This window comes from Acipenser ruthenus, chromosome 11 (assembly GCF_902713425.1).
Source record: "Acipenser ruthenus chromosome 11, fAciRut3.2 maternal haplotype, whole genome shotgun sequence".
Taxonomy (NCBI): Eukaryota; Metazoa; Chordata; class Actinopteri; order Acipenseriformes; family Acipenseridae; genus Acipenser; species Acipenser ruthenus.
Window position 1 is genome coordinate 38,739,868 of NC_081199.1, and position 15,504 is coordinate 38,755,371.

Genomic DNA, 15,504 nt, shown 5'->3' on the forward strand with positions numbered 1-15,504 from the left:
GATTCTGTGATTTAACAGAAAAGGAATTACAAAACATACTACAAAAGAAAGATTCTCCAAACACAGAATGGTGATTAAAACGTCATTGTCACTGTTTTCTGACTTTCTGAAATTCAAGCAAATTCGACGATGTAAACAAATATGACGGCCGCGATATTAACTGGATTATGCAGCAGTCAGCAAGCCCGATGGAGAGCTGTACGCAAAAAAAAAACTTTGATAACTATGCGGTATGAACTTCAAAAACATTTTCTGTTATTTATTTATGTTATTTATTTATTTACTTATGCTGTATCAGCTATATTTAAACAAAATATATACTACTGTCCAACCTTGCCTCACTTATTTTCTTGACTGATTCACATATTAAATATGTACTGCAGACTCAGCTCATAGTGGAAAACTAAATGCCCATTGGGAAGACTATTGTTACCTCCAGGGCTCAGCCTGCGGCTTTGGGCATTATAGCCCCCTGTTGGTAACAACAGTCTTCCCTCGGGGCAATACATTTCCACTATAGCCCTCCTCTCCAGTCCATATTTACTATATATATATATATATATATATATATATATATATATAACTTCATTATAACGAACCCCCCTGGGACCTGGAGAAATGTTCGTTATATCAGGTTGTTCACTATAATAGGGTTTGACAATTTGCTGTATCAGAATAATGAAGAAATGCCCAAATTGAATTGAACATTTTTATATAGTATACAGTAGTTTTTTCAAGACAACTTCACATTGATCAGTGTTTAAACTGTATATTTAAAAGAAAACAGTAAAGAAATGAATAAATAAATAAAAAGTACACTTACATGCTGAATACATATCCAGCGTAAAATGCTTCATATTTTTTGTGCTTTTCTCAATGCTTACCTCCTCACGCCTGTTGCCATGGTTTCAGTTTGTGCGAAGATGGAAACGTTTGCATATGTCACACATGATTCCCACTACAATAGGTTGTTTCTGAATCAGCCTTATCTTTGAATTAGCCTACCAAGGTCTTGGTGGGCTATAGTATACAGTAGTGTTCAAAAGTTTGGAAACAACAAATGATTTACAGCAAGACTAGGAGCAGGGGTTGTATTGCCCATTTGTCCTCACCCAGACTACTTACTCACTAAATATCTTGGTATCCCTGAACAGAAAACCATCTCCTCTTTCCTGGCTTACATGAAACCTACCTAGGTTGTTCAGAGTCCCCAGAGTAGCCTGGAGCTTTCTGTATATTCATCGAGATTTCTGCTGCTCTTATTTTCATCAGGAAATACAAGGTCACTGGATCACTTGAGAGTCCTACATTATTTATATTCTAACCTGGAGGACAGCATATGAAACATTTCCAGCAACTGTACTCACTGAATACATGCACTCTGTAATCTTATCATTGAATAACACATGCAGCGTCTAGCTCATTCAGTAAAAGCTCTGGTCACAAAATCAATATTCTTTTAACCTCTGAGCATTACTAATTTGGATATCTCTGGCAATAAAGACAAGTATCATCATCCTCTGTATCCCCAGAGGTTGCATGTATGAATGAAGATATATCAACAGATGTAAGAAGTTTTTTTTTTTTTTTTGCAATGCAGGTTCACCTTGGAGTAATTTGAAACATGGAAATGATCGCTTGAAGGTCCAGTTGTTCGAGTTGAAGATGATCTGATCAGGTTATTCTGCATGTTTTGTCACTTCACACAGTTATTATTATTATTATTATTATTATTATTATTATTATTATTATTATTATTAATTTCTTAGCAGACACTCTTATCCAGGGCGACTTACAATTGTTACAAGTTATCACATTATTTTTTACATACAATTACCCATTTATACAGTTGGGTTTTTACTGGAGCAATCTAGGTAAAGTACCTTGCTCAAGGGTACAGCAGCAGTGTCCTCCACCTGGGATTGAACCCACGACCCTCCGGTCAAGAGTCCAGAGCCCTAACCACTACTCCACACTGCGGCTTCTACTTAAAGTGACTACAAGAAATGTGTTCCCCTTGTTGTCCTCAATGAATGTGAATTGAAGAAGATTATCCCTGCATTTGGATCTGTAGCCGTTATACGTATGCCCTTGATAGTGCACCATTTTCATGTTTCGTCTGGTTGCATATAAAAGTGATATGCATGCATGCATGCTGGCCCTGTTGATGGGCTGCTAATTACAGTTTTCACACTTTGTTTCAGTCTTTTGACCAGCATTTGTGTGAAATGTGTTTTCAGGTAGTGGATGGTTCCTTAATATCTGTACCTGCTCTTGGTTATGTTTACAATGACTCCTGGAACCCCAGAATGGAACATGCATTTTCTAGATTTTGGAAATGCTAACTGTTCACTGTATCATTTGTAACTTAATATACCATAATAAATAATGTAACAAGAAGGTGAAGACTGGTTGCAAGGCAAGTATGTTGCAACTTACCTGTTTGACATCGTAACCAAGAAGAACAAATCTCAAATCTGGAGAGACGGAGTATTTTGCTACTTTGAATGTCACCTAAGAGAAAATAAAACAATACCTAAATGTTACCTAAAATAGAAATAATATTGAAATTATCTACTTTAGAGATTTTTGAAGAACTTTTTTTAGACTATATAGGCATCTTAGTATTTTTTTTAGCAGTGGAATGACATACAGTTAACTTCAGAAGTAAATTCAGTCATCAAAAATGACTTGAGCAATTTTATTTTTTTTTTATTGGGGATATCAAAGCTTCCATATTAAAACAACATAAACATAGCAAATTCAAACAAAACAAATCCAAGATTTTGCTGTTGAATAAGATATGAAAACATATCTTGTATCTTTCAAAGTCCTTCACTGTGTAATAAAAAAAAAATATTCATCATGCTAAATGAACAGTACATTTTATATTGGGCCTTAAACCAAGACAATAAACACGTGCATTAAGATGATTCTGCTATGTAATTACACACAACTCTGACCTATTTGATAAAGGTATGAAAAACATTCCTAAATGTTAGAATGTCTAATTAAATCCACAAATAATAATGATGCCTACTTTTCCAGTTCACACTATATACTGTAATTGAAATATGTTGTAAGACATCGGTTTATATACAAGTGTCATTTGCATCGATGAATACTTACAAAGGTGCTGTTTTCCAGTAGTATCTCGGACCCGTTTTTTGCTACATTGAATTTGATGACATGTCCGTCTCTGTTTCTATACACCACTTCTTTGTCTGTTAAATAAAAATAAATAATAATAATTACAAAATATAACTTATCACATGAAGAATGCACTATTGTATATTGTGCTGTACATGGATATATCTTGCAGATCAAAACTTGGTGTTGGTCAGAGCCTATATAGGAAATTAGATTAATGTAATGCCTAATTACTAATGATCTGAAAAAATAAAAAGACTGACATTGATTTGTAGTAGGGGAGAGAGGGGGGACAATAAAACTACTTACATTTTCATCAGTTCTTTTTTTTTTACACAAATAACAGGTACTGAAAGATGCTTTATGTGATCTTAACACAGAGCTGGGATGAGATTTTGTATTTTGCACACGTGGGTGATTTGATTGTACTGACAAATCAATTTCAGTATTCTAAAATAGGAAACACAATTTAGGTGCCAGTGCTATTTGGTTCCCTTTAGTTCAAACTTACAGTGCTCTACAGTACAAATTGAACTCAACAATCTCCATCGCAATGGATTTCATTTGACTCCAATGCATTTAATACTGCCTGATACATACCATGTTAACTTTGAAGCCTTATTTGCATGACAGAAAAATCAAATGTCACTACATCAGTAGCTACTGTACCCTATTTCTTCTGCTAAAAATAAACCAATTTCACACTTTGATCCTTTTCGAGTTCAGCAGAGTTTGGAATCTGTGTAGTTTGTGGTCTTACTGTTTTCCTGCTCCCAAGAAGACTGTGTCACTTTCTAACCTTCTGAATTCTCAATTATTTACTAACCTTTGTTCTTGTGGCACACAGAATAATCCAAGTTGTCTGTCTCATTCATCTACTGTGCTAGCCTGACAGTCTCTAGCTGTATGGAAGCTTCACCTAGTGCCACTGGGGAATTCAGCATTCCAAACACTGCAGTTACTGCTAGGTCGTTAAAAGACTGCTTATACAGGTCTCTTGTAGTAGAGAGTAAAGTACAATAAAGCATGGTGAAAACATGACAATCTACTGTATGATTACATTAGTGTAAAAATGGTAAACTGCAACATTAAAGTTTAAATTGTATCTACTGAAAATGGGATATGCTTACTGTTTTATGTTAATTAAATGTGTCTCGCATACTGTACAGAAAGGACCTAAAAGAAAGTATCCAGGAATTATGTAAATGTTTAATGTAAAATCTTAAATATTATATTAAAAAGAGTATGTGGAAAAGACATCCTATAAATGAAAACTATTCATCATAACAAGTAAGGCACACTCTACAGTTCTGGAGGAACCTCCTTGTGCACATAGTAGTAACTATGAAATGACATTACATACAGTTCAGATTAGACAAGTCAGTATTCTGAGATATACTCAATTATTCATATATTAGTAAGAGCCAAAATAACACCATGTAAAATAGCTTGGTTACATACATAATAAAAAAACTAATAAATGATCAAATGTGATAACATGTTTTAATAATACAGAAGCTAAATATCATTCTAACTCAGGTTTTAATTTTTTTTTCTCAAAATGTAATGTTCCATAAAAAACGGTCATATGTTAACCTTTAAGTGAGGTTCGGGGAGCAAGTGATCTCACTGCCCTGACCTCGGGTCAAGCTACACCACCTCTGCCTTCGGATAAGGGGGGTTCTCATCATACGTGTCAGTGGGGACCCCTGGCCACACCTATCCTTTCGCAGTTCATGCGTTATTCCTTACCTTGAAAAACAGAGGCTCAGTTCTTTCTTCCTATTATCTGCTCAGGACAGCCTGCTATGTGTTTAAAGCTCAATGTCGTAACTAACCGTTTTATTTTCGACCTCTTTTCAGATTCCCTTAGGGAGGCTCTCTGCTCTCCAATAGTCAGGGTAACTACTCTTCTGTCCTTTCATTTTGTCAGATTTGCATCCACTACCTATTCCACCCTCGAGGGATTCAGGTTTGCATCCACTACCTATTCCACCTTCGAGGGATTCAGGTTTGCATCCACTACCTATTCCACCCTCGAGGGATTCAGGTTTGCATCCACTACCTATTCCACCCTCGAGGGATTCAGGTTTGCATCCACTACCTATTCCACCCTCGAGGGATTCAGGTTTGCATCCACTACCTATTCCACCCTCGAGGGATTCAGGTTTGCATCCACTACCTATTCCACCCTCGAGGGATTCAGGTTTGCATCCTCTACCTATTCCACCCTCGAGGGATTCAGGTTTGCATCCACTACCTATTCCACCCTCGAGGGATTCAGGTTTGCATCCTCTACCTATTCCACCCTCGAGGGATTCAGGTTTGCATCCTCTACCTATTCCACCCTCGAGGGATTCAGGTTTGCATCCTCTACCTATTCCACCCTCGAGGGATGCTGTGCACAGTCTTGGAGGCCACGCCTCACCTCATCGAGCAAGGCAACCCTTTATATGTTTTCTCTAGAGGTCTCTCCTCTACCAACCCAATCTACGATCTAACAAGCTATTCTTATAGCCGGGCTCCCGCCCTGTGAACTCAATGTCTGGAGCCTTTCACGTGATCTTAGAAAGTCTTGTAATCCTATAAAAATGACCCATTGGTATGTAAACTAACTGTGCTACTGGTCTTCAGTTGCATGGTTGTTAGCCAATATAGCATTCTCATCTGACAGCGTTCAGTAAGAGCTGATTGATGATTTGTGTTTTAATTACACAGCCTTGAAACAGAAATCTTTTCCAATGTTATCCTATATGGAAGAGGTATACCCATACACAAAATAGTATGCTGTTATATAGTAGTGACTTTTGTATCCCAAATGAAAAACTATAGTATTATACAACAGTAACAGCGTTTTGGACATCTTTTATATGGATAGTTATAGTTCTAATGTATACATGTTTCATAGTGCAGATGAGAGGTGTTCCATGCATCCGCTTTGGTTGTATAGTTCGAGCCATCTTAAAATGTACCAAAGCTAAACAGTATGATTTCCCCACTGAATTGAACTCTATGAAAACTACAAATGAAAAAAAAAAAATAGACTCTCTGATACAGAAATTGTTTGAGGACTGTTTGCAGTAGCATGCATTCATAGTTCATGCATACATAGAATCTACCTATATTTGCAGTTGCTCATGTTGCTGCCAAAGAGTTTTCCTTGTAAAGCAGATATATTTCAGGTGGTTTTGCAAGTATGCATATTTTTTTTTTATTAAGTACTGGAAATGTATTAATGAATTAATAGATAGGTGAGTAAATACTGTTCTTAATAATTGGATATGCAACAAGAAAGCAGTTCATGTTTTTAAAATGTGTCTGCTGATGGAAAATTGATGTTGTATTGCAGTCAAACCAACAGTTCAAATCATGGTTTTCAGATGTGTGTCTTTTCATGTAGATTGACAAGGTGTATTGTGTGATGCTACCTGCCGAGACTTTATGCTTTAAGCTTATTCAGGATGACAACATAATTACTGTCTTCTTCACTGCAGGATTCCTTTTTATAGGCTTCAAAATGTTAAATAAAGGGTTTGCTTTGTACAACTAGAATACTGGGTTTTTGCAATGGTCTTGTGAATAAGAAAAGTGATTTTCTAATCTAGAGAAGTGGAAATGCATTGTTTTGAAAAGTATTCATTATATTCTGCTGCCATTGCATTGCAAACAATATGACAATACTGCTTTTGGTTCTCGATGAATGACCCATTGTATTATTATTATTTATTTCTTAGCAGATGCCCTTATCCAGGGCGACTTACAATTGTTACAAGATATCACATTATTTTTACATACAATTACATTATTCTTTTATACATTATTTTTACATACAATTACCCATTTATACAGTTGGGTTTTTACTGGAGCAATCTAGGTAAAGTACCTTGCTCAAGGGTACAGCAGCAGTGTCCCCCTTCTGGGATTGAACCCACGATCCTCCGGTCAGGAGCCCAGAGCCCCATTTATTTTCCCACTGGCTTTAGGGTTTAGAGTTAAGCATTAACAACATATTCAAATACACTTCAAGAGTTCAACAGGCATATGTGCTGATCTGATCAACCTGTCCCGCGAAAGTTGGAAAATACACTGCTAGATCGATTTAGATCATTTGTTGTTAGTGGTAATTCTGAGCTAACCAGGGGAAGAAGGTTAATTCAATCCAGAGTGATTCCCCAGTGCTGTACAATGCTCTAGAAATCCATCTATGATCATATCTTCCTATAGCAACATATTACTGTCCTTTTTCATTTCTCTATGTATGTTTATCCTTTAGCATGTGCTGATATTTATTATTGGTGGGAGTTTGCAATACGTATGTGAATTGATGTGAGCACTGTTCTATTGTTTAGGACATTACACCTAGTATGCTAACTTCTATGTATTAGTCATGATGTTATATTTACTTTAAGCAGCTGCTTGTGTCCACAATATTTAATACAGATGGTTGATAAAGTCAACGCAAAAGACAGAGCTCTAGAAAACAATTTTAGTAAACTCTTCATCTAGGTCTGCTTTGTTCTCTAATTCTGCCTTAAGAGGTTCTGGCAGCTAAAATTCCCTGTGACACTGCAAAAAGCCATTTTCTGAAAACACCCAAAGGGTTTAACATTTGCAAGAATGAGAAAAAAAAATAACATCCTGCCAAAACAGAGTAATTAGCCATGTGGGGTGGGAGTGTGGGCATTCAGAGCAAAAGCCTTTAGCGCTGTGCAAATGTCTAATTTGTGCATTTGCTATGGAATTGCTATCCTCCCTGGTATTGCTGTTCTTTTTCTATTTAGCTCACAAACGTGAAATTAAAGAAATGTCTTTATAAGTAAGGGCACTGCATCTTAATAAAGAGGGTTGGCAGTAGGTTGGCCTGCATGCACACACTAGTTTTTTGTCGCGTTTTCACTCACAAATATTGATGCACCTTGGCCAAGACCTCAGGCATCCAGAAGTTAAATATATAACTTTTACACTCCATTTGCACTGCATTTCCACTAAACTAGGGATAGTAAAATAAGGACTTCTCCTTGTTAGACCAGGGATATGAATCATGTGCATGTCATAAGACACTGAACTCCACACATGCAGTCATAAAAACATAATGCTAGCACATTGTTCACTGCAGCAATGAACTTGAGGATGTTCATAAATCTATAACGCTGCTGCAATAAGCCACATGTAGATTTTTAGAGCATTTTACAGTCAATAAAAGAAGGCAAGCAAAGCAGTGATTTTAGCCTTTTAAGTCAAGTGTTATGCTCTTCATAACACTTGACTAAGCTACAAATAGAGTAAGGCTAAAATTAAACAAACATATAAAATCCATGCACAAATCCCTGAACTAGAATAAAAAGACCGGCCCGTGAGATTGTGAGCAATGCATGAAATGCTATACATGTGTATGTCACAAGACCACGGTACAACATCCATGACAGGCACCACCAGCTTAAGGCAGTACGCAGCAAGTGGGTGTCAGAATGAATAAACAAAGCTCTGCATGTAGCAACGATGATGCATTTTACTATGTAAATGTGTCTGCTGAAGAGAAAACCAAAGGCACAAAACAGAAAAAGACAAATTGAAAGTTTGCGTTGATCCATAGCTGAATCATAAGTGGTAAAAAAAAAAAAAAAAAAAAAAGTATAATCATATCATTTTAATGGTCAGTGTTGTGTGATTGTGACCCCTGATGAGATTAAAGATCCTATAACCACATTTGCAGGTGCTTGTTTGGGGTGTGCGTGGTCACCCATTCTACCTCAGCCTCTGCCCTTTACCTGATTTTAGGAGTAAACAGGGTCATTTCAAACAAAGTAAACACATGTACATAAAACCTAGCCAGAAGTGCTATACTAATCTTTTTAATCTGTAGTACAGACCATTCACAATGTAGGTAGATCACATTATTTTTAGATGTGTATGTATACTAGAAGGTTGGCTTAGACTGCCAAATGCTTTTCATTATTGCTGAAAGTAACCTGAACATGAATGAATAAAAGAATGAAAGACATATTTTGTGGTGTCTGCAAGAAACTCTGGTAAATCCGCATTAAAATTCAATCCTGTCTCTTTTGGGAATGATCAAAGTTTTCCCTTGTGCACTGAACAGAATGTTACACTTGGATAAAGACTTTTTCATCACTGAATGTTGACTGATAACAAGCTCAGTATGTACGATTGACATTTAGCTCTAAGAGGTTCCACTACCAAGATTAGCCATGTATTGATGGTAACAGCTTGAGGTACTCTTTCCTTAGTAGAGATAAGGAGCAATACTGAAGATCAGGACGTTTGAATTGGAGACAGAGTAATATTAATGTACTGCTGTGTAACACTAAAGCTTCTTTAAAAAAAGTTAAAACAAAACATATACTGTAACACCAATGCCTGGATAAGCAGGGAAGCCTTCAGAGAGACAGCATGTAGTGTTGCATCAAGAATAAAACTATCTGGAGCAGCTGGGGGTCTCGTAAAAAGCGGTTCAATAATACTCGAATCCTGGAGCGTTTTTAATTAACACAGCCCAGTTAGAAATATCTAGAAAGTCAATTAGGTAGGTTATCAAAGAGCTGGTTTGTTTACAGCAAATGACAGATGTAATTCAGTTAAATCATGAAAGCAAGAAAGCATCTCTTTATCCTTTTGTTTCCAAATAAGGAAAATAATATATATGGTAATTTCCATGTAGTTTCAGCAAGAAAATTGAAATGCAAACCAGTTGTTTTGTTCCGGAACAACGCTGGGCATTTTTAAATTCTAAAATATGGAAAGGCTTATATGGGATAATGACCTGATATTTTGTTTTTAGGAAGTTCCGTAATACAAATTCCTGTTTAATAAAAAAAAAAAAAGGTACAATTTGGGGAATCAAAAGTGTAATTGCAACATAGCTCAGAGCACCTCATGCCAAAAAATGAGTTGTACTGTTTATTCCTCCGTATTTTTTAAAGAAAATACAGCAGTATATTTAAGTGTTGTTGAGTTTTTTTCTTTTGTTTCTGTATTCTAACAAACATCCAGGAGTGTAGAAAGGCAAAGTAACGTATTGTCGATGCTGTATAACTACGGCTTAGTTTGGAGAGTCAAAAAGCTTTGTATGGTGTGATTGCCAAACAGTGAACCTCAGATGTCAAGACCAAATGATCTTAAAAATGTGCCATATGTTTCTTTGAAAACAAATGCGTGCCCTTCCTTTAAAGAAATATATTTAGAAGGGTGATGTCAAAAACAACAGCAAAAAAAAAAGTAATTAAGTTCCTTTATTTCCAAAAGGCTATTATTGTCATCTTATTGAACTTGTGCAGTAATAAATCATGCCTTAAGGTGATAAGAAAAACAATGACAAGCTTGAAATACAGCTAAGGAGAAAATACACTGACAGACACTGTTCATTCAATTCAGCAGAACAGAAGCCACTATTGTCATTACCTTGATTAATATTTAATGTAAGGAAGGGGGTAAAAAACAAGCTGATAGATTTCAAGGTATCAAACACTGGAAACCACTTAGATGTAACAGGAACAGTGTGGGTTTACTAAACTGTCACGTGAGTCTAAACCAGTATCTTCACAAGAGTACTTAAAAAAAAAAAGATTCACTGATAGATGTTATTTATTGATTGCCTGGCAGTTTTTTTTTTTTTGATGACTAAAAGAATCCTATAGAGAAAAAGGCCTTGTGTAATAACAGTAATAAAGAAAACATAGAAAAGAAAAAACCAAGTCCCCATGCAACTGCACTGTGCTAAAAGCTCATCCTATTCTAGAAGAAAAAATACTATATATTACTGTATATATACACTATAGATGTAATGAGAAGCTTTATGGAACTGTAATGAAAAAAAGTTAATGGAACCTGTACTTTCCAGCATTTGCCTTACATCTCAAGTATGCGATGAAGAAGGTGGTTATAAAAATAATAAGTGATCTTACAGATGTACTTTACTACCACCATAGCTGACATCAATATTTGATGCATTCCAAGTTTATGTTTGAATGTTCATTGATGTAAATGTTGCACCTGTCCCATGTGGCAACAGTTTGTATTTACTGCCTGTGAGGCACAAAGGATCAAATTATTGGTACAAACTTCCTTCTGAAAAAACACTCTAATGCTTGCTGACCTACCAATCTGCACACCTCATATTAACACTTGAATATAACTTTTTAAAATGAATGTATTATTTTCACTTGGGGAGGAAAAAGAAGAAAATCACCCATGTATCGTATGATTTAAATACCAGCTACGCAAGAGAAGAAGTCAAGTACAGTACACAGACAAACGTCCTCTAGAGGGAGTTTACATTTGTAATATTGCAAACAAAATCTGAATATGGTTATATCAGTTATGCCCACTGTCTTTGGAACACCATTTATATTCAATTGGGTCACATATACATTCGCACAGGAAAATAGATTTGTTAGATTGTTAGAATGAAAGACTTTCCAGGCTATAAATAAATCATGCAGTATATGGTGTTTAGTTATTCATTGAAGGAGCCGAAAGGGCAAGAATTGGAACAAGCTCAACTTCCATTGGTCGCAAAACTAAATAAAAGAATGAACAATGGACAACCTGAGCTGTATATATTATTATTGTGGACAATCTATGAATTTAAGCTGAAATGATTGTCCTTCACTAGCGACAAGTTTAAAGAGTTGCCAATACTTTATAGACTTTATATTCTAAGCAGAATACTTACTGTTGAATAATGCAAAACAATAAATCATGTTACAGCTTGCTTCCCAAGTCAAGAAGCCTTGATTTTGAGAAGAAAAAAACATTTATACTGGAAAATATTTATCCTTTAGAATAGAAACAGTTTCCTTGAAAGCCCTACACTCAGAATCTAGTTGTATCTTATATCAACTAGCTACCAGAAGAAAAGATATAAACAAGTACACAATAACAAACAATGTATAATAATATATAAAATGCATAACATTTAGAAAGCGTTATTGTGTAAATGAGGTATGGTAGTAAAGAGTATGTTTAATTTTAAAATGTTTGAAACTGGTTTTATTAATATCATGATAAAAAAAGACTTCTATTTTTGAAAAAAAAATAAAATATATACAGCTATAGCCAAAAGTTTTGCATCACCCTGTAGAATTAACTAATTTTGCTTCATAAAGTCAAATGAAACCCGCTGAATAATGTTACGTTAACATATTGAATTACATACCGCTTTGTAGTTTTCCATTACACGTATAAAAAACTAACAAAAATTGAAAAATGTGACATTTCAAAATCTGTGTGCTACTATTATGGCTTTTGTGATATAATTATATAGTTTATTTGATTACATGATGTTAAATGAAATATCTAAATTCTGTTCATATAGTTTTCTTCTTAAATTATGTCTCAATCCTAAAATTCTAGGTAAAGCAAAACTTTTGACCATAGCTCTAGTTGTAAATTATTTTTGTGAGATTCCTGAGGCTATTTGCCACACTAATACATGCATTTTATACAGTAATGTATGCTTATTGCCGTTTGTCATTCAAGTGATTTATGTTGCTTGGAAAGTTTCAATTTCTGCTTAAGTGCATTTGGAACGAATACATCTCAACAATATAACTGATTAGAGGTTCTAGCCTGACACAAGCACCTGCAGTTTTGCATCACATGGTGAGAGCTTCCAGTAATGTTCCTCTCAGTAAATTGCACAGTGGTGACGCTTTGACAAATATGGTCCTCAGTGAGTAAAGACCCTGGTAACTGCAAGTTTTATTGGTAGCTGTATGTCTCTGCCCTGTGCCTACTGTTTTACTGTGAAAAAAGGAAAAATGTCACAGAATAGTAGATTATGAAAAGGTCAACCAGAGGGTTTTAATAGGCAATGGGTAGTCAAGTGTATAAATAATCCACCACAGGAGTCCATTTCCAAACCCAGTAGACCACAAATCAATCCGATATAATAACCTTTAAACCAAAATACTGCAATACAATGGAGGTCTCACCAAAGCAATGTCTGCAGGCGACTGCAGTTTATGCAAAGCAGAATCATTTGAAAAGTGTACTCCCTCCTAGGTTGTAGGTCTGTGTCTGACTGGGGTAGGGTAAAGACAGATTGGTTCATTAAAGCAGATATTAGGGGATTATTCCATATAAATCTCTTCTAGCAAGCACATACAGAGAAAACTTTGGACCTACCAGGAGAAGGAACTAGTGAGATTAAAAGACAGAAACTCCCAAGGATAGTCTTTCCTACTGACAGGGCTGGAGGCTTAGTGTCAGTCAATCAATCAATCATAGTCCTGTAAAAAATCCAACCTTTTTTTTTTTTTTTTATCAACGGCAAAGATTTCTAATGTTAGGAGAAGATTCCTTTTTGGACAATACTTGTTATAAGTCATATCTGAAAAAAAAGATCTTTAATTCACCTGAAATCCTTCAGGACACCGTAGTGTATTTCTCAGGTTCTTTAGGGCAGTAGTTTTCAACCTGTGGCACGCGTACCAGTACTGGTACCTGACAGGCTTCCAACTTGTCTTTATGTCAGTGTGATGATGGGGAACCAAAGCAATCACTCTGTGTCATTTGTGGTGAACTCTTATCAAATAAATCCGCCATAAACTGATTTCAGCTGGTTCAAAATACCGCTGCTAGGATCCTTACCAGATGTAGGAGGCTGTGTGGTCCAGTGGTTAAAGAAAAGGGCTTGTAACCAGGAGGTCCCCAGTTCAAATCCCACCTCAGTCACTGACTCATTGTGTGACCCTGAGCAAGTCACTTCACCTCCTTGTGCTCCGTCTTTCGGGTGAGACGTAGTTGTAAGTGACTCTGCAGCTGATGCATAGTTCACACACCCTAGTCTCTATAAGTCGCCTTGGATAAAGGTGTCTGCTAAATAAACAAATAATAATAAAAAACATGATCACATTACCCCGGCTGCACTGGCTACCTGTAAAGTTCAGGATTACTTTCAAAATTTTCCTACTTGCCTACAAGGCCCTTCACACAGGTCCAGAGTATCTCTCCAACCTGCTGACCTGCACGCAAGCTGAGGTCCTCCGACTCTGGCTTGCTTGTTATACCCAAGCTAAAATGCACTACACTCTGAAAGCGCTCTTTTAGCTTCATGGCTCCGACTCTCTGGAACTCTCTCCCAGCTTTAGTGAGTGTAGCTCCCACAGTTGCTTGCTTCAAATCAACTCTCAAGACCCACTTGTTTTCTCTTGCTGATATCTGTTATTAGCTGCTGTAATTGCTATTTCAGGTTTTTCACTCCATCCTATTCATATGATTCTGTATGACTGTGGCAGGATGGCTTGCAGTGGTGAGGTGTGGTGACGTCACGGACCAGGAAGTAACTGAACCAAAACAGTGGATGGGCAGGTGAAGCTGAATGCTACGGCACTCAGCGTGTTTAATAAATCAAATAAACAAAACAAAAGATTTAAACAATAACAAAACACTAAACAAAAAGGCACAAGGGCCAAACAAACCAGACAGGCAAAGTAAGTGTCGTGCTGGCTAATCCAGCACGTTTTAGCAATTGTTATTTTAAATTCTGTCTCCTCTCTATCTCCCCGTACCTCCTCTCTGTACACCCAACCCCGCAGCACTGACAGCTGCAGGTTTTTATACTCTGGCCGAGGGGTTAACTAGCTGTTAATTATCTTATTACCGGCCACAGTCTGCACGCGTTTGGTAAGGATGCGTGACTGTCAGTTAGTTAAATAATCAGTAGCTGATCAGCCACGCATCCTCACAGGTTTTTAAATTATAAATAATAAGAAATACGTGGTGCTGTTATCCTCGCCGCAAACAATAATACAAATAATAATAAATAGGGGTGGGACACTCCGCCACAATGACACACACATCCACAATGTTTAGAATTCACATCCTAGCCTTGTATTTAATGTATTATGCCTGTATTTAATGTATTTGCTTTTTTTTTTTACTGTTTGTATTTTATGTACTATGCCCTGTATTTCACTGTATTTAATGTATTATGCATTGTTCCTCCTTGCAGTTTAATATTCTGAAATTAAGTTTCTCACTGAATATATTTCTGCACTGTGACACTATCTGTAATGAATTCAGACACAAGATACTACTTAATGCCACGAATGGTAATGTTTCTCATAGTTAAATTATTTAGGCAATTATAGTGATCCAAAATTCATCCTTCCCTGTACAGCAAGTTCAATATCTCTAATTATTGTGGTGACTCGAGGGTTATATTGGGGCTGATCCGGAGTCCACATTAACTGGCAAAACTTGTAAATAAAGAGTGAGCTAGTAAATGATTGGAACTCTCAGCCAGCGAGTGCGTTTGCCTTACAGTTTCTCATTGTCATTCTGTACTGTTTATCAAACTGTCAAGCTGGCTCTTCCAAAGGTCAAATGGTT

At 36.4% G+C, this 15,504-nt stretch overlaps 1 protein-coding gene across 2 annotated transcripts in view; it reads right to left on the reverse strand.

Moving 5' to 3' along the window:
* LOC117427160 (inactive dipeptidyl peptidase 10-like) overlaps positions 1 to 15,504 on the reverse strand; it is a 158,905-nt gene that overhangs the window by 41,336 nt on the left and 102,065 nt on the right. For both annotated transcript variants that reach the window (XM_034045562.3, XM_034045563.3), the window contains exons 4-5: positions 3,130 to 3,224; positions 2,440 to 2,514 (exon numbers count right to left, since the gene is read on the reverse strand). In XM_034045562.3, the coding sequence (XP_033901453.2) occupies positions 2,440 to 2,514; positions 3,130 to 3,224 (170 nt within the window). The remainder of the gene's footprint in view (positions 1 to 2,439; positions 2,515 to 3,129; positions 3,225 to 15,504) is intronic.